General features: G+C 42.2%; 1 protein-coding gene and 1 long non-coding RNA gene across 4 annotated transcripts in view; one reads left to right on the top strand and one right to left on the bottom strand.

The window, feature by feature from the left end:
• The window catches only part of TGFBI (transforming growth factor beta induced), a 36,953-nt gene extending 17,255 nt beyond the window's left edge, over window positions 1-19,698 (top strand). The window contains exons 3-17 of the mRNA XM_037907039.2: window positions 1,088-1,152; window positions 2,786-2,943; window positions 4,040-4,204; window positions 5,295-5,441; window positions 6,255-6,396; window positions 8,121-8,333; window positions 9,071-9,208; window positions 9,545-9,690; window positions 10,118-10,254; window positions 11,062-11,192; window positions 14,609-14,733; window positions 15,065-15,167; window positions 16,046-16,125; window positions 17,275-17,299; window positions 18,622-19,698. Of these exons, the coding sequence (XP_037762967.1) occupies window positions 1,088-1,152; window positions 2,786-2,943; window positions 4,040-4,204; window positions 5,295-5,441; window positions 6,255-6,396; window positions 8,121-8,333; window positions 9,071-9,208; window positions 9,545-9,690; window positions 10,118-10,254; window positions 11,062-11,192; window positions 14,609-14,733; window positions 15,065-15,167; window positions 16,046-16,125; window positions 17,275-17,299; window positions 18,622-18,662 (1,816 nt within the window). The 3' untranslated portion in view covers window positions 18,663-19,698. The remainder of the gene's footprint in view (window positions 1-1,087; window positions 1,153-2,785; window positions 2,944-4,039; window positions 4,205-5,294; window positions 5,442-6,254; window positions 6,397-8,120; window positions 8,334-9,070; window positions 9,209-9,544; window positions 9,691-10,117; window positions 10,255-11,061; window positions 11,193-14,608; window positions 14,734-15,064; window positions 15,168-16,045; window positions 16,126-17,274; window positions 17,300-18,621) is intronic.
• Window positions 19,462-24,004, bottom strand: part of LOC122466819 — a 32,145-nt gene continuing 27,602 nt past the window's right edge. For 2 of the 3 annotated variants that reach the window (XR_006292671.1, XR_006292673.1), the window contains exons 2-3: window positions 21,795-21,918; window positions 19,462-20,929 (exon numbers count right to left, since the gene is read on the bottom strand). This is a non-coding gene — a long non-coding RNA (uncharacterized LOC122466819). Of the gene's footprint in view, window positions 21,183-21,794; window positions 21,919-24,004 lie in introns of all 3 variants that reach the window. The other variant, XR_006292672.1, reaches the window with a different exon arrangement.

The following is a 24,004-nucleotide window of genomic DNA, read 5'->3' as shown; positions in this document are numbered from 1 at the left end:
AAAGTCTGGGTGCACTGTCAGCATGGATGTGCTGAACATGTAAGACTGAATCTGTCTCCATTTTCTTGCAAATACCATTGAATTGCACGTGTGCTCTGTAGCACGCTTCAAGGAATGCATAACCAAGGCCAAATTTAGGCAGGTCTCTTATTGCTATCTCTCTTTGAAAACTCATGTCTAAATTGCCATCCACTGTCACTCATAGATCTCTTGTAGGGTAGGTCCCTACATACATAGAATCATAGAATATCAGGGTTGGAAGGGACCTCAGGAGGTCATCTAGTCCAACCCCCTGCTCAAAGCAGGACCAATCCCCAATCAAATCATCCCAGCCAGGGCTTTGTCAGTAGAAGTATGATTTGCATCCAACACACTTTAATTTTTTTTTTTAAATGAATCCATGTGACTTTTGAGTTCCAGGCTGTTTTTCGGTAAGTCACCTTATTTGTATTTTAAATAAATAAAATAAAAATCTTCATCTTGCTGTAATGGTCGTTGTGAATCAGTCACCTTCTTACTCTACCAACTGGCATTATCAGATTGTTTTCAGCCCTCCCCGTTTGGCTTTACAGTGAACAAACCCTCAAGGGAAATGTTGTTTCCTTTATGCCAAGATGGAAGTTTGCAATCTTGAAAGAGATAATGGTCAGGTCTACACTATATAGATTTATATCGGGGGGGGAATCCACCCCCCTGAACCACATAGTGCTGCCTACACTGGGGGTTAGGTCGGTATAACTATGTCGGCAGGAGAGCTTCTCCCATCAATATAGCTACCGCCTCTCACGCTGGCGGGAGAAGCTCTCCCACCAGAGTAGGAACAGCTTCACTTAAGTGCTACAGCAGCCCAGCCGCAACCATGAGCTGCACTGGTGCAGTATTTTAAGTGTAGACCTGCCCAAAGAATAGCTAGTTACATAGCCAGGAAGGATTTGCTTTAGGCCCTCAGCACAACACACATAGGAACTGTAGTCAAATGTAGAGAACAGCAGTTGTCCCTCCATGATTATCTTGGGCTGCCTGGCTAGAAGTGGTATGGATTGAAAAGCTGTTTGTCATTATCTGCGGTGTCTGTGTCCTATTACAGAATGATCAGCTACGAGTGCTGCCCTGGATATGAAAAGGTACCTGGAGAAAAAGGCTGCCCAGCTGGTAAAAATGTGTTCTATTTATATAGATGCTTTATAATTCTACAGCTCTAGCAGAGACAGTTATTCAAAGTGAATTTGATTCTTGGGCATTGTGTGATTTTTGTACACTCCCCTCCGTGGAAAGGGCAGACCCACCAAGCGGAGCACTAAGTTATGGGACCCATCAGCTCCAGTACATGCCAAGTTTTGACAGAAATGTTCTATCCACTTAAAACGATCAAACGCAATTTATTCTAAGTTAAGGTAGCTTGGCTGTTAGAAAATGCTCATTCCGGTGGGTAATATAACTCTACTGGAAATTTAATATGAAATGATCTACTGTAACACACAGTTCTTCCAGACCATGCTTATTGTTTCAGTGAGTATGAATTTAGCAAGGTCTATTTTGATTAGAAGATACAGTTTAGTGATCTCAAAAAAGGTGGGAAATCCCCTGAATACGGTAACAAATGGTTTCTGCTTTGTCTTTGTCTTTTAATCATTCCCGTGGGCGTGACATCCCTACCCTACCTTTTTGCTACTATGGGAGTTGCAATATTTCGTTTTAAATGCTGCAGACCAAATTCTCGGCTGGCGTACATTGGTGAAGCTCCACTGAGATCAAGGTACGGTGCCAATTTATACCAGCCGAGGATCTGGCCCTGTGGAATCTGGGGCTTGTGAGAGGGAGAGGCTGCTCGTATTGGATTCAGTCAGGCATATTCATTGATGTGCCCTGCTCGAGGCAAGTTTACCTGGTGGGATGTTGCAGCAGAACAAGGTTCTGCAGTCTCCATACTAGTGGGGTGCCTGCAGTTAGTCAGCTCTGGAAATGGACAGTCTTGGTTAGAGTAGCAGGGGATGCACTGGTTAAGTATATCCTGTAGGCAGCTTCTGTGAGAGTGAAGGACCCTAAGGGAGTCCAAGGGAGATTAGACCGGCCCTAAGGGAAGGTGGTACCACCGCTGTCCAGGGAGATTCCACCTGAGACACAGTGTACCTGGCAGTTGCAGGGAAGTACAGTTTACATCTCCTAGGACCAAAATGTACAAGATCTAAGCCCCAAAATGTGAACGCACATCTCTAAATGTGAACAATCAAGGGAAAATGTGAAACCTCAGGTCTAATGACAGACCATGTGAAATTGATAAACCTCCTTGTTTCTTGAGTTTCTAACCCCAATTACATGGGGCCCAATTTGGACTGTCGTTTTACACCAGTATAAATCCAAAGTAACTCCATTTAAGGTTGTCAATTATACTGCTGTAATTGTGGTCAGAATCTCACCCAGTTTTAGGACAGCAGCGAAGGATAAACGAGTATTCCAATACCAACAAATATATGTTTGATGGGGACCATTTCAGAAGAATTCAGGGATGGAGGATGAAGTTGTGTCAGCGTACAGAACGTTGCATGATTTTTATAGTCTACCCTGCTATGTCTTGAGGGAGGTGGGACAAAACATGGGAAATCGAGTGGCACACCTAGACCTATATCAAACGATTCCTTTGACGCCTGAGTTCGCTGACATGTTTCATTTCCAGATACATTTTTGCCAGCAGCTCTGTTTTCATTCAGCAATGTGCAGGGAGATAGGAATGGCTGCGTGCTGGAACTGCTACCGTGTTATCAAATTTGATATTTTCTTCTTTCAGCATTGCCACTTTCAAACCTCTACGATACCCTGGGGATTGTTGGAGCCTCCACCACACAACTGTACTCTGACAGCTCTAACCTGAGACCAGAAATTGAAGGACCTGGAAGTTTTACAATCTTTGCCCCAAACAATGAGGCCTGGGCTGCTTTGCCTGCTGTAAGATTAAAATCCACCTTCCTTCTTGTTCTCTCCCCGACTCTTCTAGATTCGCAGCACTGAGTCCTCTGTCCGCATAATAGGTACAACCCTGACCAAGGCAGTGTAAGCTTCCAGCATAGGAATTGCCCTGCTTGATCAGAGCTAGGTCCATCTTGTCCAGCATCATATCTCTGACAGCCCCAGATGCTTCAGAGGAAGGTGCAAGAACCCTGGAGTAACCGATCCTGCCCCGTGTTAGGTCTCATGATGATTTCTAACACGTAGAGGATGTCTGAAGCCCTGAAGCATGAGTGTTAGTATCCCTCCCACAATTCTCTGTGGATCTTTAATTAAGATCACTCTGGATGTTCTTGTTAGCCATATAAATGTCCAGTCTCTTTTTGAGTTCTTGACCTCAATGATGTCGTGTAACAGTGAGTTCCATAGTTCAATTACACATTATGGGAAAAAGCATTCACCACAAGTCACACCAGAGTGCCTGAGCCAGAGAGACCATTCCTAGGAATGGGAGAGAATTCAGACTCGTTCGCCTAGTCTGCTAAGACTACGCCAAATGTGTACATTTTAACAGTAAATAAATAGATATTGGGCCAGGGACCATCTTTTCATTACGTGCACCGGCTGTGCCTAGCACAATGGTGCTCCAGTCCTTATTTGTAGACTTCCTAGGAGCTACCACAATACAAATGATGATCCTAAATGAAAGCTTATGGTGAGACACATACAAACTTATGTCTAGTTCTACATGAAAGTTATGGTTTTAAAGTCCAAGACAAACATGTCCTTTAGGTTTGCCCAGCTTTCATTTTAAAACAGACATTTGAAGTATTCATTCACTGGCTTCTATTTAGATCAATAGCTTTCCTCAACAAAATTTCAATAGACCGATTACTGAAGGATGTTGCCAGGGAACTTTACAGTGGCATGGAATGCTGTGGAAATCCATTTGGGAGTCAAGATCCATGCTGGAAGATCCCTGTGCAATATCAGGGCTCCTGCTATTGAAGAAATTCTGTTTACACTAGATTTAATGACACTTAAAAATTTGCCTGAAAATTACTTTTTTTTTTGCTTATTTTTTGCTTATTTTCAGGAAATGTTGGATTCATTGGTCAGTAACGTTAACATTGAACTGCTAAATGCTCTTCGCTACCATATGGTGAACAGACGGGTCCTAACAGATGAGCTGAAACATGGAACGTCCCTTCCTTCAATGTACCAGAATATTGATCTCCAGATCCACCACTATCCTAACGGAGTAAGTGAATTACTTGTACTACTGTAACAATGGGGGCCAGATCCCCAAATGGAGTAAACTCATCCAAGTCAATGCCAGTGGCCCCAGAATTCTTATACTGTATCTTTTTTTTGGTAAAATATTAATGATAAAGAGACCAAAAACTCTGAGGAAGAGGGTCCGATACAGGAAGGTGATCGGTGTCCATTGACCTCCATGAGAATTGAAGGCACTCTGCATGTCACACGATTGACCCTCAAATTTATCTGAGCAGATATTGGTGTATAGGTGCACAAGGTGCTTGTATAGAATTTTTATACACAGATCGATCCATAGATGATGATGATGCAGTAAATGTTACACTCGGGTAAGCATGCTGATATGTATTTGCTCTTACTTCATACTATAGTGAGAATAGTTTTGCTGCAGTATAATTATGTCAAATGTGTTTTAAGCTTCTGATGACAGAACTATATACTAGGAGCATTTATTGAAAAGTATAACTTCAGAGTCATTACAGTATTAAATATGAAACTAAAAGGCAATTAGATTTATTCTGTAGCTAGCCTTCTAGCATATATGAATTAGTGGTAATTACAGGTATTATAAAGCATAATCACACTGCAGTTTGTCACTATTATAAAGGGTAACCACTTATTTAAAATATAAATGAATGGCATCTTTCTAGATATAGGGCCTGGGCCTGCAACCCTTATTTACCTGCGTAATTCTTATTTACAAGTAAACTGAAGTCACTGGATTACTCATTCGAGTAAGGGTGGGGCCTATAGTACAGTACAATTTTAGCTTGGCTGGTAATGTGTTTTTTATTTCCTGTATATTGGGACTGGTTAACCATACTGCATGCCGTTGAGTTTCAGATGCAGTAAACCGTAGAGTTACCTAGAGAGGAATGGTTTGTAAAAGAGCTCCGGAGAGCAGTTGCACAGACAGACACTGTTGCTTCCTGATGATTAATAGCATGGCACCCTCTCTACATATGTTTCTTTAACTTCTCCTAGTACTAATGCAGTTTGTGGATTGTGGGGTTTTTTTGATTTTGTTTTTTAATTAATTGAACTCTGTCCCCTCTGGATCGTTTCCTCTGCAGATTGTGACCGTGAACTGTGCCAGACTTTTGAAAGCAGACCATCATGCCACCAATGGAGTGGTCCATCTGATAGATAAAGTCATCGCCACCACAACAAACACTATTCAGCAAATCGTTGAGACCAACGAAAATCTTGAAACTCTTCGGGTGAGTTCATCTCAAGGGTTTACAGCATGTTTGTTCATGCTTTCATTCATGATTTTCAAAGGTGTCCAACTCCCACTGAATTTCAATAGGATGTACGTAACCAAGGACTTGTCTGCACTTCAAAGTTTTGCTGTTTTATCTTTGCCAGCAAACTGCTTATGCTGATATAGCTTATTCTGATTTGGAATCTATACCAGTATAAAGCATCATGTACTGGTATAACTGTGTCTACACAGAGGCTTTTACTGGTTTAACTATGTCAATAAAAAAATCACACCACTTACTGACAGTTATTTTGGTAAAACTTTTTAAATGTACACCAGGCCTAACTCCCTTATTTCCTTTTGAAAATCCTGGCATTAGATGTTACTGTTCAGAAACATTGACCCAACTGATTTAATAAATGCCAACTTAAAATATTAATTGTTAATGCACATCTTATACATTGAACTTTAACATTTAAACATAAATTGGCATTTCCCAGTTAACCAGGTTAAGGAGCTGAGCCAGTGCCGTTTGAAGTCACTGGGATCCTTTCCATAGACTTCAATAGGTATTGGAGCAAGCCCTAAGTCCACCCCCGCCACCCGATGTGTTCCAAAGATTGCCTGCCTGAAGGGTAAGATGCTGCTAAGTACATAGGGCCAGATTTTTAAGAAAAGGTATTTAGGTGCCTATGGATGCAGATAGGCACCAGATGCTTTTAAAAGTCTGCTCCTTAGCCCTTGTCTGGATGGCGGGGGGGGGAACGTTTTTCCTTCTTTGTGTTCTTGTTGAGCATATTCTAGCCTCTCTCTTCCCGTTTCTTTAAAGGCTGCTGTGGCTGCGTCTGATCTTAATACCTTGTTAGAAAGTGATGACCAATTCACACTCTTGGCTCCAACTAATGAAGCCTTTGAGAAGATCCCACAAGAAACACTGAACAGGATCCTTGGGGACCCAGAAGCTCTCAAAGGTAAATGACCGTTTACCAAGTGTGTTGAAAGGTAGAAAAGTAAGAGAACTGACCCTTGATACATCCTGAGATAGGCTGGAATAATCCACTTGACATTATTATTATTATTTTTTTTTTTTTTTTTTTTACTCTAGATGGTGCAGCCTTTTCTTTAGGACAAAACACAGGAAACTTAAGGTCCACATGCTACACCAAGCTGTGTGTGTTAGCTGGGCATAGGAGAACTCCATGGGGGAAAGAGAGGAAGCCATGCACTCCCCAGAGCACACAGCTGGTTCACAGGGGAATTGAGGCTGAGATTTCCAAAGGTGTTTGGGACTTGGACTACAAACTCCTTTAGAAATCTCTGCCCGAGTGGGGGGGAAAAATCAGACACACAAAGGAACCAGTCCTCCAGCTCTACCTTACTGCTACAGAGCCAGTGTGTGTGATTGTACTGGGAACTCTGCTCTGTGGCTTTAAGAGGGCAAAGGTGCCCCGCACAAACAGCCATCCATCTATGCCCACACCATGTAGTGGAACTATGGCTCTTCTGCTGCGTAGGACAGCTTTGCACCCAGACAGGGATGGGGCAGGATTTGGGCCATAAAAGAATTACGATCTTCAGATCAAAACGAATGCACTCGTTGGGTTGCTGTGTAGAGAGAAAATCGGGTTTCTCCTGCTATAAACATCCAGGCAGCTTAATGATTTTTAGAACATAAAATTGTGGGCCACGCTGCCTTGCTCATGTGATCAGTTCCACAGCTACCAGTCCATCGGAATGGCCATCTGGACACGGATCCTTGTATCTAGCCAAGCCCTGCTTAGTGTAGGACCTGGGGAGTGGGCTAAGATCCACCTTTGCACTCCCTCCAGCCAGCGGCTGCTTCAGTCCCAGGTATAAGTTACAACAGTCTCCGAGCTGCTCGCGGTGGCCCCCTAGGAGCTGTTATGCAGCCTGGGATTCATGCCATCCCGCCCCAAGTTCTGAGATTGAGAGGAAGTAACACTGAGCCTACTTGCGGGGGGGATCCCTAGTTGCATCCCTTTGGGTTAATGGAGTAGCTCAAAGGGGAGTTAGTTGAGGCTGGTATCTGGCCTTTATCTATCACCAGCAGAAGGTTATTAATTTTTACTAGAGAAGTTAAATATCTCAGGCCAAATCCTACCCTCAACTATAGCACAGTAAATCTGGAGCAACTCACTGAAGTCAATATAGCTCCCTCAGGTTTCCATTGATGTAACTCTCTGGATAGTGTTTAGACCCATATCTTGGACAAGAATGGAGCCTCTATTACATTTCGCTACTTCCTTGGCAGCTTGGAGTTAAGAGTGGCCTCCAAATGAGAATGGTTACTGTTACATTTAATTATAGTCTTCTGCATCTTGCAGAGTGAAGATTCCACTACTAAAACACATAATAATGTCTGCCTGTTTCCATGAGTGTAGAGAGAGAATTCAATTCTAAATCTTTGCTAATGTAGCAAAAGCTAGATGGTATCCTTCATAAAAACTCGAGTACAGTGACTTACTCCTTTTGTGCAGGTTTTGTCACTTGCAGGGGTCTTAGTCCATAGGCTGTAAAATATTATCAATCATTGTAAGCTCTTTTGGGACTGGTCTTTGTACGGTGCCTAGCACAGTGGGGTTGTAGTCCTTGACTAGGGCTCCTAGGCACTACAAATAATTTCCAAGCTGGCTTTCCACACTTCTATTTACCATGTGCATTTTCTCTCTTCTAGACCTGTTAAACCATCACATATTGAAATCAGCCATGTGTGCTGAGGCCATTATTGCTGGCTTGTCAATGGAGACTCTGGAAGGTACCATGTTGGAAGTAGGCTGTACTGGTGATGAACTCACCCTGAATGGAAGGCCTATCATTGCTGAAAAGGATGTCCTAGCTGTTAATGGTGTAGTACATTTTGTTAATGAGCTGCTGATTCCAGACTCAGGTAAAACCATTGATCTGTATCCTGGATTTCTTTTGTTTTTGTTTGGAGCAGTACATGTAGTGGGGTTTTAAAATATTTTGTGATAGAATTTTCACTGGGCAATGTAACAAGCATGCCTGTGCACACGCTAATATGTCTGCCCACCTAAGCCGGTATTTGCACATACAAATTCGGTAACTATATATGTCATTAAGTTCCCAATTACCTGACCTGCATGCGTAAATACAGGGTTTTTCATGATCCTTGAGGGAGGTTGACATGCACCTTTACATGGGTGATGTCCTTATGTTCCTCCTCTCCAACCCTGCTTTGGAAATCTTTTTTCAGTAGAATTTTGTATCATTACAGTTTAACAGGGTGTCTAATTTAAAGTTCTAAGCTTCTTTAATGAAGGACTCATTGGAAATAACTCAACAGATGGCAAAAGAGAAGATAGGTATTATATTCAGTCAAAAAAATCAAGGCTGGGACTTTCAAAGAAGCCTAAGAGAGTTGGGACATCCAACTCCCTTTGAAATTCAGTGTCTGTTTTGAAAATCCCAGTATGACTGCTTTGGAAATAAGTAGTGCTCTTGCTTGATCCTTTTTTTGCATCCATTTGCTTTCCAGCAATATGCATTGCTCATTAGTATGTACTTCTAATTACAAATAGATGGTAGTCCATGCTGAAACAAATTTGTTGAAGCATTTAATATAGTTTTAACAAGTGATTTCTGTTTTTGCTTTTTTTTCTTTAGCTAAAACTTTGTTTGAGTTAGGAAAAGAATCTGATGTTTCAACGTCTATTGACCTTTTTAGACAAGCTGGTCTCAGCTCTCATCTCACTGGAAATGAGCGTGTGACGCTTCTTGCCCCAGTAAACATTGTGTTCAAAGGTAAACTTTGGAAATCTTCTATACGTTCCATTGGTTCTTATCACAGACCCGCTTCCGGGAGGAACCAGAGTTATATGCCAGATTTTTAGGAACCAGAGTTATATGCCAGATTTTTACTATTGTTAATGATTGCTTTCTTCATTGAGGGGTGTGTGTGTTTGTGTGCGCGTGCGTACACACACACACGTCCCCTCTCTCTCACTTAAGCTGGTTTTGCTAGAGTGGCTTTGAAACTGAAAGGTGATACAGATACCATATTTATTGTTTAGATCCTTGTAGAGTCTTAATGATCGTGTTAAAATGAATCACTATGTGTTGAAATGCTTTTTGCTGCAGATGGGACTCCTCCTATGAACCAGAACACGAAGAGTTTGCTTCTAGATCACATTCTTAAAGAACAGCTTTCTTCTAAATATCTTTACCATGGACAGAAGCTAGAAACTTTGGGTGGCAAAGAACTGAGAGTTTTTGTATACCGCAATGTGAGTGTCTGTCTAACTCTCTTTCTTAGTCTGATACAGTATTATTGCTCTAGAAGGGCTGTTGCTGTGTTATCAGAGAGACACTAATAACAGATCAGGGGTGAAATTCTGGTCCCTGAAGTCAATGGGATTTCTTCCATTGAATTCAATGGGGCTAGGATCTCAACGCAGATCTGCAAACTCAGTTTGGGATCTGAGAGTCAGGCTGTATTCTTTCTCATCCGTCATCTGTAGCAAAGGTTCTGGAGGCCAAATGGTGCCCTCAGTTATACATATGCAAGCCTGCTAAGGGCTAATTTATATGATATAAAAAAGTTAACTTGAATGAAGTATCAAAGTGAAAAATACAAACAAACAATGTAACAATTAAAATATTCTATCCCTTGAAATGTATTTTAATTTATTTTGTCTGTGTTTATACTTGCAGAACCTCTGCATTGAAAACGTCTGTATTGCTGCCCATGACAGGAGAGGAAGGTTTGGCACCTTGTTTACAGTGGATAAAATGCTGACTCCACCAGTAGGAACAGTCATGGATGTTCTAAAGGCAGACCAACGTTTCACGTGTGTAGTCACATTGCTTAATGCGCCTTATGGAAAGTGCTCTGATAGTGTGATGATGAGCACAATATCAGAACCCATATAGAATAGACTAGGTGACATTTTGTTCTTGCTGTTCGTCTCGCAGGAGCGGCAGAGCTGTCAAATCAATTCCAGTTAACTATGGATTGAAGTCATTACTATATAATTTGTTAATGAAAAAGCATCTAAATGCATGTCTTGCTAAATTATAAGCAGCAAAACTTTTAAAATAAAAATGGGGTTTAAAATTCTTTTCGGTACCAAGTGAGTCCAGAATATTTCTGTTTTGTCCCCCAATTTGTTCCTTGTTTCAAATTATCAAAGAGCCCTAGACCAACTCAGTGGGAGCTGGATTGGGATCTAAAAGAAGAGTCATCTGTAGATTAATACAGTAAGAATGTGATGGAAAGACTGCCATTGACTTCAGTGGACTTTGGATTAGGCCTTAAGTTTTCAATTACATTATTTGCCAGAACCTATTGTATTTTGTATCTTTTAACATTATAATTCTTCTTGAAAATAACCTACAGCAGTTACTCTTTAGCTGAATCTGTCTGCCATTAGAATAACGATAAATGTAGGTTTAAACAAGCGAAGCCTACAACCAGTGTGTTGTGCCATGGCTTGCTCAGGCTGAGCCCCGTCACCCCTGTGCTTGGCAGCTTCTAGCCATGGCACCTCTGGGCTTGCTGCATCAGTTATGAATGTAGAAAAATTGCTTAAGCCCTGGCACCTCTTTCATTACAAATTAAGCACTGCCTACAACTGTGTTTTGTGTGTGTCTTGCAGTACGTTGGTGGCTGCCATCCAATCTGCAGGTCTAATGGAGACATTAAATAGGCCAGGTACCTTCATGGTGTTTGCTCCAACAAACGAAGCTTTCCAAGCTATGCCACAAGGGGAACTGAACAAACTTATGGGTAAATATCCATAGATATGATTTTTAATGTTGTGTAATGTTGAAGGGCTGACCAGGATAAATATGCCTTCAATATCACATTCTTTGATCCTTAAAATTTGTGTGTCTCCCTATCCATTGAAAGCTCTCGTCCTACATAACCAACTCATATGCCATGCACCAACAGAAAGCTTGTGATCTGTACAGCAGGCATCAAAAAGTGGCCTTAAATTTTCTAGTGAGGCAGATACAAGGCCTCTGGGAACGTTTGGGATACAATGGCATCTGTTATGATTGTTCAGAGCATGCAGGGAACACTCCCCTGCCTGGGCTTAGCTCTCCTGGCCAGTGTAGACTGGTTGGAACCATGGAATCACAATTGCTTCCCCTGTCCATGGTGTTTCTAGCAATGCTGTTGGCACTTGAGGTCTCTGGTCCTCACATGCCGGCTGTGCAAGAACTATGAGCCTGCCTGAAGTCTGCATGCCTGTCTGCTGCACAGTAAACGTATATGGCAGAAGGATCATTGCGCCCTCTTCTCATGACGCTTTAACAACCAGGGTTTGCATGGGTGTGGAAAGAAGTGTTTAATATTGCAGATGGAAAATGATTCCTATCCAAGCATTTATCAGGCAGAGTCCTACCCCAAACTGAGTGGTTTTTTTTTATATTTATATATAAAATAGCAGGGAAAGAAGAAAACAAATCTGGTGATAAGAGACCGATATTTTGGACTAGGAAAAGATAAAGACCAGGAGGAGACTGATGTCCTGTAAAGCAGGGGTTCTCAACCTCTTTCTTTCTGAGGCCTCCCTCAACATATTCTAAAAACTCCATGGCCCACGAGTGCCACAACTGGTTTTTTTTTCTGCATATAAAAGCAGGGACAGCATTAGGGGGTAGCAAACAGGGCAATTGCCTGGGGCCCCACGCAACAGGGTGCCCCCACGAAGCTACATTCATAGTCATAGAATCTCAGGGTTGGAAGGGACCTCAGGAGGTCATCTAGTCCAACCCCCTGCTCAAAGCAGGACCAATCCCCGATTTTTGCCCCAGATCCCTAAATGGCCCCCTCAAGGATTGAACTCACAACCCTGGGTTTAGCAGGCCAATGCTCAAACCACTGAGCTATCCCAGAGGCTCAGTCTTCGACTTCAAGCCCAGGTTATGGGGCTTAGGACCTCGGGCTTCAGACCCTTGCGGTGGGGCTTTGGCTTTCCACTCCGGGCCCCAGCGAGTCTAACACTGGCCCTGCTTGGTGGGCTTCTTGAAGCCTGCTTGTGGCCCCCCGGACCCCTGGTTGAGAACCGCAGCTGTAAAGCACAGGCTTGCAGACATGACATGGAAAAAGTATGGGAACTTTTACAGCCATCTTCTGTGTAAGCAACAGAATGTTGTCCCTTTTTGAGTTAAAAAATGGCTGTGGTTTGGAAAGAATGCTGGCTGTTCATTTAAAACCCAACCAAACACTGACGACATAATCTGTAAAGCATCTGTGTATGGTAGCTGGCTATCCTTTTAAGTGCATGGAGCAGTAATCTATTACATCAGCCTGTGCAGTCATTCTAGTGTTTATGTATAAATATTTCACATCTGTTTTTGCAACCACTGTAACCAGCTCTACGGGTGAAATATCCCAGACGTGAGTGCTTGAAATGTTCTTGGTCTTTCAAAGCAAATATTTAGCTTATGGTTCTGAAGGTGAAGTGAATCGTGCTGGTGAGGATATGAGTGTGAACTGACTCACATGGACCACGGAGGAAAAGATTTGCTGCTTATTGAGATGAAGCTGCTGAAATAAAATATACATCTTGCTAGATGGGCTGCTTTCATTTTGGACCAAGGCCCAGATTTTTAAATGGATTTAGGTGCCTAACTCTCATTAAAATCAGTAGAAGTTAGGTGCCTGAATACCTTTACAAATCTGGCCCTTAGCATCACATGTTCTGTCTGACCTAGAGTTTAGTTGTTGGCACTGCATCTCTAAGGAGAAAATGAGAGAGATTGATGTCCACTATTGCTCCACCCTCTGGCTAACCAGGAAACAGACTGCGAGGAATACACCAACTTAGTTCTTCAGGGCCTGATCCAAAGCCTAGTGAATTCAATAGAGAGACTCCTGTTTGATGTCAGTGGGGTTTGGATCAGACTCTGTGATACCAAGGTCTGTAAACTCTGTTGGTTCCGTGAAAATAGTGACTCTCCAGTGCTACAATTTAGCTCATTACGAGCAAGCTTTGCATCTATTTTAAAGTAATATTAGTATCGGCAACTCCGTTGATATGTGAACTAGCAGACAAGATTCTCTGAGTTCCTCCTTTTTTTTTTTTTTTTTTTTTTTTTTTTAAACCCAGTCAATACCAGGAAATAAAGCAAACAATATAAAGAAACACTTTAATTTTGGAGAGTTTTTCAGTATGCCCCTCATCTTCTAAGTGACTGGGAGTGGCTCCGGGTTGTCATCGTGTTAGATTTCATAAATTAAGCACGGTCGGGACAGATCTGTACTGGAAGCAGTAGGAAATATCGACGAGTGACCATTGACCCAATACCTCTACATGGGGTTTGAGGGCACTGCACTACTGATATATTTTTTGGACCATAAACTGGTCTTGACTAAAGTTCGGTGGTGTTTTCCAGCTAAAACTTTTTTTTAACCCTTTCCCAAAAGTTGCAGTTTTGGGTCAACTGAAACGTTTTGCGAATTTGTGTCGATTCACCAAATTGTTTAGGTTGAAATGGCTTTTTTTTTACCTTTTAAAAAATAAAACCTCAATTTTTCAACCGAAAACAAAAAGTTTTTTGCTTAGAATTTTGCTTCAATTTTATTTTAAAAAGTTTTAGAAAAACTCAAAATTACACACTTGGTTTTGGATCAAGTAAAACGTTTTGATCTGGAATTAATCTCTTTTAATTAAAAAAAAAATTTGTTTAAATTGCTTTGAATTTTTTGTATTGGCTCAATTCGAAACACACTTATTTTTTTCCCCCCCCGCTCCACCTCCAGCTTTGGTCACCAGACAGAAAAAATCCGTTTTTTGCACAGCCCTAGGCCTGCTTGTGGTTAAAGATCCCAGGGGCCTTTCTGTACAGCTGAGTGTTAACCCTGAAGTTCTAACCAGTTCCAGCTAGGATATTTACATTTTACCTCCCCAGATTACCTCTGTACTTTGAATAATCGATGATATTTTCCATTTGATGTCAGAGGTGACTGGATTTCAGTAGAGGGTGAAGTGATTTTATATGCATATGCAGTGGTGGTGTAGCCATGCTGGCCCTGGGATATTAGAGAGACCAGGTGGTGAGATGTCTTTTAATAAAAGATGAGAAAATATTATCTCACCCACCTGTGTATGCATATGGCATTTACCTCTTAAAACTATGACCGTGTATACGGAAAAAGCTGTAACATTGTTCTGTAAACGTTTCTTCTGCCAGGTAATGCTAAAGAACTTGCTACCATTCTGAAGTACCATATTGGGGATGAAATCTTGGTCAGTGGAGCAGTTGGAGCTCTTGTGAGATTGAAGTCTCTGCAGGGTGATAAAATTGAAGTTACCGCTGTAAGTTTGTGTGTGTGTGTGGTTTTTTTCGGGATTTCCTTGTGGGTTTTTTGTTTTCTGGTTTGTTTTTCAACAGTATGGTTATGCTCACTTGCACGATGTCAAAACAGCTTCCAAATGGACATATGCTCTCACTAAATGGTATCACTGGTTCCTAGCAGAGAGATGTGTAACCTCAGGAAGCAGACAGTCTTGAAATAATAACCTCTGTTTTGAGATCTCAGGAAAAGCCTTCTAGGGAGAATACAGGCTAACTTTATTGTAGAAGTTTGGGGGGAGGGGGTGTTGTCCCATCCATTAAATGGTGGTTTCACTTTTTTCCCCCCTCCAGAAAAACAATGTAGTAAATGTCAACAAGGAACCTGTTGCCGAAACTGATATCATGGCCACTAATGGTGTGATTTATGCTGTGAATGCTGTCTTACAACCTCCAGGTAGGTCAACATTTCTAAATATATAAAGCTGCGGGCTAGGAATTTCACTGATGTTTTGCACAGTTTATAAAAGGAAATACATTTTCTCTGCAGAAGCTAAGAGAAGGGGTATTCTGTGCAGGTTTATTAGGAAGCAAAATTTGTATAGCTGTATTTGCTATAGCAAATATACTAGTTCTTTAAATTCTGCTAGCAGAATAGGTACAATTTTTGATATTTTGTGAGCATCTGTGCAATATACCATCGGTCATATAGTCTGTTCATTTTACACAATGCAGTTACACTATAAAATATCCATATCCAGTGGTTTTTAATATATTTTAACCACATATGGTGTCACAGTTGAAATCTGTTCATCTGGGTTCTATTAAGTTTGGTCCCAGTTCAGAAAGCTACATAAGCATGTGCCTAGCTTTAAACATGTAAGCAGCCCTGCTGAAGTCAGTGGAATTTAAGCATATGCTTCTCTTTAACGTCTCAAGAGTGGTCCTGACCAGGGACGAATCAGGACCTTCGTATATTGTGCTCCTGCTCTGAAGGAGCTAATGGTAGTGTAGTGACTGTACAGCTATCGGCTACAGTGAACAATTTGTAAAGTGGGACTATCTGGCTATTGTTATGTATGCATCAATTAAAGTACAGTAGAGAATGGGCTCTCACAGGAATAGTTCAAATCAACCCAAGTTAGTCAGAACAAGCTGCGGGACCATTGCTTGCTTGGCTATCTGAAGAAGGGGGATGACCTAGTAAGTATTATAATTCAGTGGGTGCTGTTGTATTGATGTGTGATTTCATGCCTAGATATACAGAACACTAGTAGAGGGAAGCAGGAAATATTCTTAGTCTCTATATTAATGATGATTTAATTACACCCACAGCTTTTAGGCCTCAAGAAAGAGGAGATGAGCCTGCAGATCCTGCACTAGAAATCTTCAAACAGGCATCTGCATTATCCAAGGTAAACAACATTTAGCCCACGTATTGGGACACTCCTGAAATTACAGACCTATTAACAATTTTTAAGGATCATTATATTTATTCAGTTTTTGATTTAAGAAAATACTAATCACATAACACTCTGGACCGTGAGCAGTCTTCTCTTTCTTGCTTACAATTTAAAAAAAAAAAAACATTTTATAACATATTGCAGATAAAATCCTGGTGCTGTAAGACACGTGCCAAACCTCAATAGCATATGTTGTATACAAATGTAATTATTACACCACTTCCCCTGCTCCTTTGTTCAGATCCAGTAAGTTCTCTACTGCAGGGAGCTTCCCCTCTGCATTTGTTTGTAATGTGCCAGGCACTCCTAGAGAATTGTAGTTGTAGAAGTAATCACCAGAAAGAAACATGTTTAACTTGTTAGCCAATGGGAGATTCTTATCCAGCATTAAACTATGTATCATACCCCATAACTACCTCAGACCTCCCCTCAGAAAAATGCCTTGGAGAGGAAATGCCACTTACAGATCGAGGGGTCTTTTAGCGAACTGGGGCAAGGAATTCCATAACTGTGGGACCTTCTGCTGAGAATGCCTTTCCACCAGCCACTTGATGGCACACTCTAAAAATCTCTAACTCCCCAGCTGATCTCTGTGGCCCTGGTGGTAGACAGTGGGAGAGGTCTCTCAGGTAACCAGGACCCCAGTCATGTAGGACTTTAGAGCTTGATCCTATAAAGGCAGGTGCTTAACAATTGTGAACAATCATCCATTGAAGTCTCAGTGTATAAAGTTTAGGTACTTGCAGAAGCCTGTTCAGGATTGCTACCTTAGCCATCATAGTCAATACCTTCCCTTGTACCCAAACAAAGCTAGGAAGTCCGCATTTGTCTTTGAAGAACTAGTGTAACATGCTTCTTGCAGCTCACATCACTGAACGCAGGATGCAGTTGTATTCTGCTCAAGCTGTTGCTGCTGAGTCTTTGATATTAAAGCCAATTTAAAAAATGGCTTTTATTTTTCAACAAATCCTTTTTGCTGATAGTTTCAAACATTTTGACCAGCTCTGTTCAGTATACTTGGAAAATATTGATTGATTAGTTGCTATCCAATATAGATGAGATTCAGAATTTATTTTATTTTTAAATATTCTTTTCTTACAGGTTTCCCAGAGGAGCGCTCGGCTAGGTAAATAACACATCTTCCTTTCTCTCTTGTATTCTCTGGGATATTTCCAATTTTACTAGCCCTCTGTTTTTTAAACCAATGGAATAACTTTCCCTTTTAGGAGTCAAATTCAAATAGGTCTCAGTTTGCTACTGTGCTCATGGAACTCTACGTGTCACCAGCTTCCACTTATCACTTTAAATCAATCCCTCCCCCAATAAACATGCACTTTTAGGCTGCCTTTGACCTATTTCATAAGTGCTGAAAAAAAAAATCCATGTGGAACCTGCAGTAAGAGTTGCACTAGCATCCTCTAAAGCAGGTATCGGCAACCTTTGGCATGCGGCCTGTCAGGGAAAGCCGCTGGCGTGCCGGGACGGCTTGTTTACCTGCAGCATCCACAGGTATGGCTGATTGCAGCTCCCACTAGCCGCGGTTCGCCGCTCCAGGCCAATGGGAGCTGCAGGAAGCGGCGCGGGCCAGGCCACCTCTTCCCACAGCCCCCATTGGCCTGGAACAGTGAACCACAGCTAGTGGGAACTGCGATCAGCTGAACCTGCGGACGCGGCAGGTAAACAAACCGACTTGGCCTGCCAGTTGCTTTCCCTAATGGGCCGCGTGACAAAGGTTGCTGATCCCTGCTCTAAAGGGATCCTTAATATTTTCCTACCCACCCTGATGCTGGTGTGTAGTCACATACTGTAGGTGTTACAAGGCCAGACCATCTGCTATCGAAGTTTTATTTCATAGAGTTTAAGGTCAGATGGAACCACTAGATCATCTTATCTGACTTCTGTATATCACAGGCCATTTAAATTTCACCCAGTTGCCATTATATTGAGCCTAATAACTTGGGTTAGACTAAAGCATTCCAGGCCTCTGGAGACTAAACTATTTGTGTGCCACAGGAGAGACCAAGGTGCCACCATACAATTGCAAGCTTAGTATTAATGATGTTCCAATAAATGGGAAATGCAGATCAGAAATAGCGCGGTTACCTCCTTTTATTGGACTTAAAGGACCAGATCCTTGAGAGGCTTTGAACACCTGCAACTCCCTGTGCAATCAGTGGAAGTTGTAAGTGCTCACTGCCTCTCAGGAACAAGCCCAAAACATGCACTGTGAGCATAACCAAGAGCCCATTAAAATCAGTGGGAATCCTTCTATTGACTTGACTAGAACCATATGAGCACAGAGCAAAAGCAATAGCAAATGTATATGGCTGGCTACTGATTTCTGTCCAAGTGAGATTTATTATATTGTGTGAATCCAGGGGAAGATGGAATTTAAATGTTTCTGTGCATTGTATTTTTCACATCTGTCTTCTTCCTTTCCCTTTTCAGCGCCTGTATATTCCAGGTTATTAGCAAGGATGAAACAATAAAGTGAAGAACATTCAGCAGAACAGTCAGCTTTTGCTGTCATTTTAAGGGAAGGACAGAATTGGTTTTTAAAAACCAAATATCACACTTAAGATTATTTTGTTTCCACTCAAATGGATAGGAGAAAAAAGCCATATATTTTTAAACCATTTTTGCTTCTTTTTGACCTTTAGGGGCTGTACATTAAGGTGAATGCTTTTCAGAAGTAATCCCTGATTCTGGATGCTTCAAGTTTAGGTACTTACTTTTCAGAAATGCAAGAACAAGGCCCACAACTGCCACAGAGCAAGTGCTGATTACAGCTCTGGTTGAGGAAAGCACTTAAGCAAGTACTTGGGTCCGTCCCTGTTCAGGACAGCACTAGTTAAGGGCTAGCCTGAACAGGGACACTTTCCTGAATCAAGACTGATCTTCAGCTCTGACTTCAAAGGCAGTTGTGGATTTTAAGCACCTCTGAAAAATCAAGATCTAAAGTTAATGGTCTCAATTTGTGCAAAAAATAAAAAAGCATCCAAAGTCTGTGTCACCTCTTCAAAAACATTCACCTAATGACCGGACCATAATTGTATGTGATCGCCTTTCAAGTAAATAGATCACATAGGTGCCAACCTTACAGTTGGTTACACAGTGATTATTTTAAAGATCATCCTTTTGTTGAACTCGTTAAGTGTTTTCCAAGCAATACTGTGTTTTAAACCAAAGAATACGTCTTTTCTTTCTCTTCACCCCTCCTTCCCCCCGTCTGTGTTTTGAAAGTCTTCCGTGGAAGTCTGAGTTTGAGGTTTGTTTTTGTTTTAAAAGCCTTCTGTTGATATTAGGGAATTTGCATGATATAAACCTGCGGTCTGAACTGTTCTAGTTTTGTTTGGTTTTGTTTATGCATATGGATTTGACTTTGCTGTCTCGGTTCACAAGAAGACTGAAAATACATCATATCTGTAATGAGACTTCTCCCTCTCAGAAGCCTTCAAATGATTCATTTGTAATAACTGTTGGTTTTTAAAAAAACAAACAATAAAATCAAAAACATATGACTAATGACAGCAGAATGATTTTTATTGCTCGAGGGTACAGTTTGACTTCAGACTTGCTGGGGACCTAGGTTATATTTGGCCTGGTAAATACTGTGGGCCAAATCATGGCTGCATTAGAGTGGGGAGAAAGAACAAGAGACCCTTCCCCTTTTTTGTTTTCTCTCACGGCAGTTCTCTCCCCAAATCCTGAGCAGCCATAATTTGGCTGGTTGCACTGCAGAATGGACTGGAAGATGGGAGTAGTCCTGGCTGCTTGTAGCAGTAATGGTCCCTCTGAATGAGGCTGGAGGCTTGATTCCCCCTGACCATCAACTGGCAGGGCAATACTATTCAGCTCTGAATATAAAAAGAAAGGAGGAAAAACAATCTGTTTGGAAACTCCCACTTGTTTCTATTTTGCAATCTTGTTCCTCTTTACAAGTGACTTGTTGAAAGGGATCATCTGTATCCTTGCACTTGTGCTTCTCCTGAAGAGGTCATCTTGCAGGATTCTCACTCCAGGGTTTCAAGCCTCCACCATGCAACTGGCTCCATTTCCCAAAGCGACAGGATTTTGAAGGGCTGCAGTCCCACGGACAGGAGGTGGGACATTCAGCCCCTGCAGTCTGAGTAGTACAGCCCACCTCCACACCGAGATTTTTGTAGCTGTTTATGCACTGAGGCTGGCCTTACATGGGACTAGGACAGCTGGCTTGAGCCTCTGTGAGTGGCTTCAGGTGCTAGTATAACCCACACACTTCCTGGGTGGGGGTGTTCTGTCCCATCTAGTAGCATGGAGACCACTTAATGCAGAATCATTAATCTCTCTCTACAGCCTTAGCTAAGGGCCATATGGCTTTTAGCTCATGCACTAAGCTCCAGAGGCCCCAGGTTTGATCCCACCTGCCGATTACCAGGGTCTGTTGGTCTTCTACAGTGCCACCAGGTGTCAGCGCTGAGGGTTATACTCTCTCTCCACAAGCCTCAGAGGATTGTGAGACCCCCTACGAGCTCTGGCAGGGACACACCAGTGGCCATCACCTTGCATTGAGGTTAAAGTCTCTGGAGTCGCCTCAACAGGTTTGGTGGGTGGAGGCTTTAAATCACTAATTCCTGCTGCCAAGTGTTGAAGCCTGTCCAAAGGCCATCTAAAAGGCAAAACTCTCTGGTCTCTCTGTATACCAGCCAGAAAACAGCCCCTGGACCTCTCCACTGATTTGTGGTAGCCCCAGTGTCTTCACACGCCAACCAATAGCCTATCAGAAGAAATATGAAAAACAAGTATAATTAGCATTAACTTTAACGCCTCAAGGCTTCTAGGAGCTTAATGAGCATCAAATCAGTCTCCTTCTACTCTGCAGACTTGGGAAGCGGACATAAGGCTGCCTTCCCTCCTGGAGTTCTGCATTTTCTAAACATCTGGAGTTCAGCTTTCTGAAATCAGGATGCCAGGAACGTTTCTTCGCTGAGTTATAGCCTTTATAGTCACTGTTGGGCCCATCTGTTAGCCTGTATAAAATGAATAAGCCAAATGTATAAACATCTCACTTCAGAAATATTAAATCTAGGATTCTCTTGTTTTCCAAGCTCAGAAAAATGCCAGTTTATTTTTCTTCCATTAAATGCAAAAACAGTTTCCCCACGCTGTATCTGAACCATGTGTATAATAGGAAGCTGAAAAACAGCCTCTCTCTTTTTGTCTGGGTTCTCGCACTTCTTATTTTTCTGCATGATGAACTTGGTTTTGGGATCTGAGTCTTCTGAAAACAGAGCGGTGACATGGAGCTTTTCAACCCTATAGTCACAGGGGCCTAAGACAAAGGTACATGGCGGGGGGGGCCCTGAGCCTGCCACATTCTGTGCACCCCATGCAGTTTTACCTCAGTGAGACTGGAGGGATCACAGGAGCAGGCCCAAATTTTACTGGGGGTGGCATTTTTAAATCAAAGTTTTTGTTGCAGGAAGAAGGCTTGAAAATCAGCCAGTGATAGGCAAGGATAGTGGAGGCTCCTGACCTCTCTGAAGTGGGTAGGCCAGCCTGGCCCACAACTTGAGAATGAGTTTTTTAATCTAAACACAGTTCGACCATGGTAATACCAGCATTCCATTAGAAATACTCACCTTTTATGATTTATATCGCAGTAGTGCCTAGGTCAGATCCACAGTTGTGGTCCTGGTCCCACCGTATACCACATCCTGTACAAACACTGAACAAAAATGATCCATCCTCCAAAGAGAGGTCTGCCTAAGATAAGAGGTAGTGACAGGTTTCAGAGTAACAGCCGTGTTAGTCTGTATTTGCAAAAAGAAAAGGAGTACTTCTGGCACCTTAGAGACTAACCAATTTATTTGAGCATAATCTTTCGTGAGCTACAGCTCACTTCATCGGATGCATACTGTGGAAAGTACAGAAGACGTTTTTATACACTCAAACCATGAAAAAATGGGTGATTATCACTACAAAAGGTTTTCTCTCCCCCAACCCCACTCTCCTGCTGGTAGTGACAGATACAGATGTGGGCACACAAGGAAACGGTACGACAATACTGGGTGGCAGGAGAGGGAGTGATCTCAGCACACAGAGGGTCTAGCCATTGAGCGAGTGTTTGGTAGGCATTGTGGCAAAGGAGAAATCTAAGGGGCTGATTTGAAGGACAACAGTGAGGTGCTTTTGTGGATGTTTGTGCTTTCTTCCATTTTGCTTCGCGTGCATGGGAGAAGTGCCTCAAAGGGACTTGTTTGAAAATGTAACAAGTGGGCAATGAAGGCCAGCAATGTTGGTTGGCTGGAGGTGGGCGTTAGCAGCTTGATAGTGCACAGGAAATGATCGGTAGGGTGGGACAGGGTGTGAAGGACGTTGAAAGTGAAGATACGTCATTGGTGTTTGATGTGCTGGAGAAGGGGAGCCAGCAGAATGATGCAAAGACGGGTGTGATGAGATCAAAGCAACAAGTCCCTTTTCTACAGAATCAAAAATATTAAAGTTAATTTTCAGTCTTTCCATTTCAGATCTTGCCTTTCCCATCACTGACCTGTTCTGCTTTTGTGATTGCTTTATAACAGAGGGCATCTTTGAAAACTCCTGTGCTCCTAAATGACCTATATTCCATTCAAAATCAAGGGTGTGTGCGCTTCTAGGTTTATGTAGGCCCTTTGGGAAATCCCTCCCATTCATTCTTATTCATTCACTTTGGTTTTCTTTTTCTTGTCCCTTAACCATGGATGCCTCCTCCTCCTTTCACATTTTTTTGGGGGTCATCTTTCCCTTCTCTTTCTCCCTCCCTCCTGCCACTCAATCTTTTATTCTGCTCTCCAACTATTCTTCCTCCTCTCCATCCCTTCTGAGCCTTGTAACCCCATATTTCCATACTCCTGCTAAGCCTCTTTACCCCTTCCACTGCCTAGCCATAAAGCACCCCTTGGCCGCGCCATTGTGCCCTGTGCTACTAGGGCTGAAGGTGGCCAGAAGAAAATAAAGACACTGCTCCAATCAGCACTGGCATTAGAGAGACAGGCACGCTCCTTCCTTCTTCTTTCTCCTGTAGTCTCAGCTGTGAGCAGGCATATTCTTAGCTAAGAAGAGTTGAGAGGCTGCAACTAAGAATGGGAAATATTTTCTCTGGTAGCACTTTTGGAAGCACCAAAGTGCTGTTGTGTGCTTGTGTGTCTTTGGAAATTTTAGAGGGGAACTGCTCTCTTGCTTCCTTGGCCAATGCTATCTTGCTTGTTCTCTCTCTACAGCTGGAGAGAGCTTACACAGGTAGCTCAGGTTAGAGAGAGAGCTAAAGCATTGGCTGATCCAAGTCTTACCTGTATTCCATTAACCCTATTTCTGATTATTACTTTGTAAATCTGTTCCATTTTGCATGTGTATGAGTGTGTTGCTTAGGTTTTTGAGGAGGTTAAGAGGGAGGGAGTGGGAGAGCGTAGCAGCTGGAGACACAGGGGGAGCTGAGATGAGAATGTTGAACTTCGTTTGCTAGAGGGAAATCATTACATAATCTGGCTAAATAAGGAAGGGAAAGAAAGACCCTTAAAAAAAGGAACTGACTCTTGCTGAGAAAAAACATAACTCTCCTAGGGAAGTACAATTTTAAGAACGGAGGACTCCCACAGAGACAAAGTCAAGTGACTGACTCTAATAAGTTACACTGGAAAAACAAATTACCAACTGAGAAATATAGTGGAAAATAAAAATGAGGCCTGTCCAATGTAAACATTCCATACTGCCATCAGCTAAGCTCTAGGAAACCAATTTGGTAGCCTACGTATTAGCTAGAGGGGTTTCCAGATACTAGCTGTTTTATAGAAGTTCAGCTAATTTATACTAC

This window comes from Chelonia mydas, chromosome 8, assembly GCF_015237465.2.
Source record: "Chelonia mydas isolate rCheMyd1 chromosome 8, rCheMyd1.pri.v2, whole genome shotgun sequence".
NCBI classification, from domain to species: Eukaryota; Metazoa; Chordata; order Testudines; family Cheloniidae; genus Chelonia; species Chelonia mydas.
Note: the sequence above shows the minus strand (reverse complement) of the source record. Positions and strands in the feature narration are given on the sequence as shown.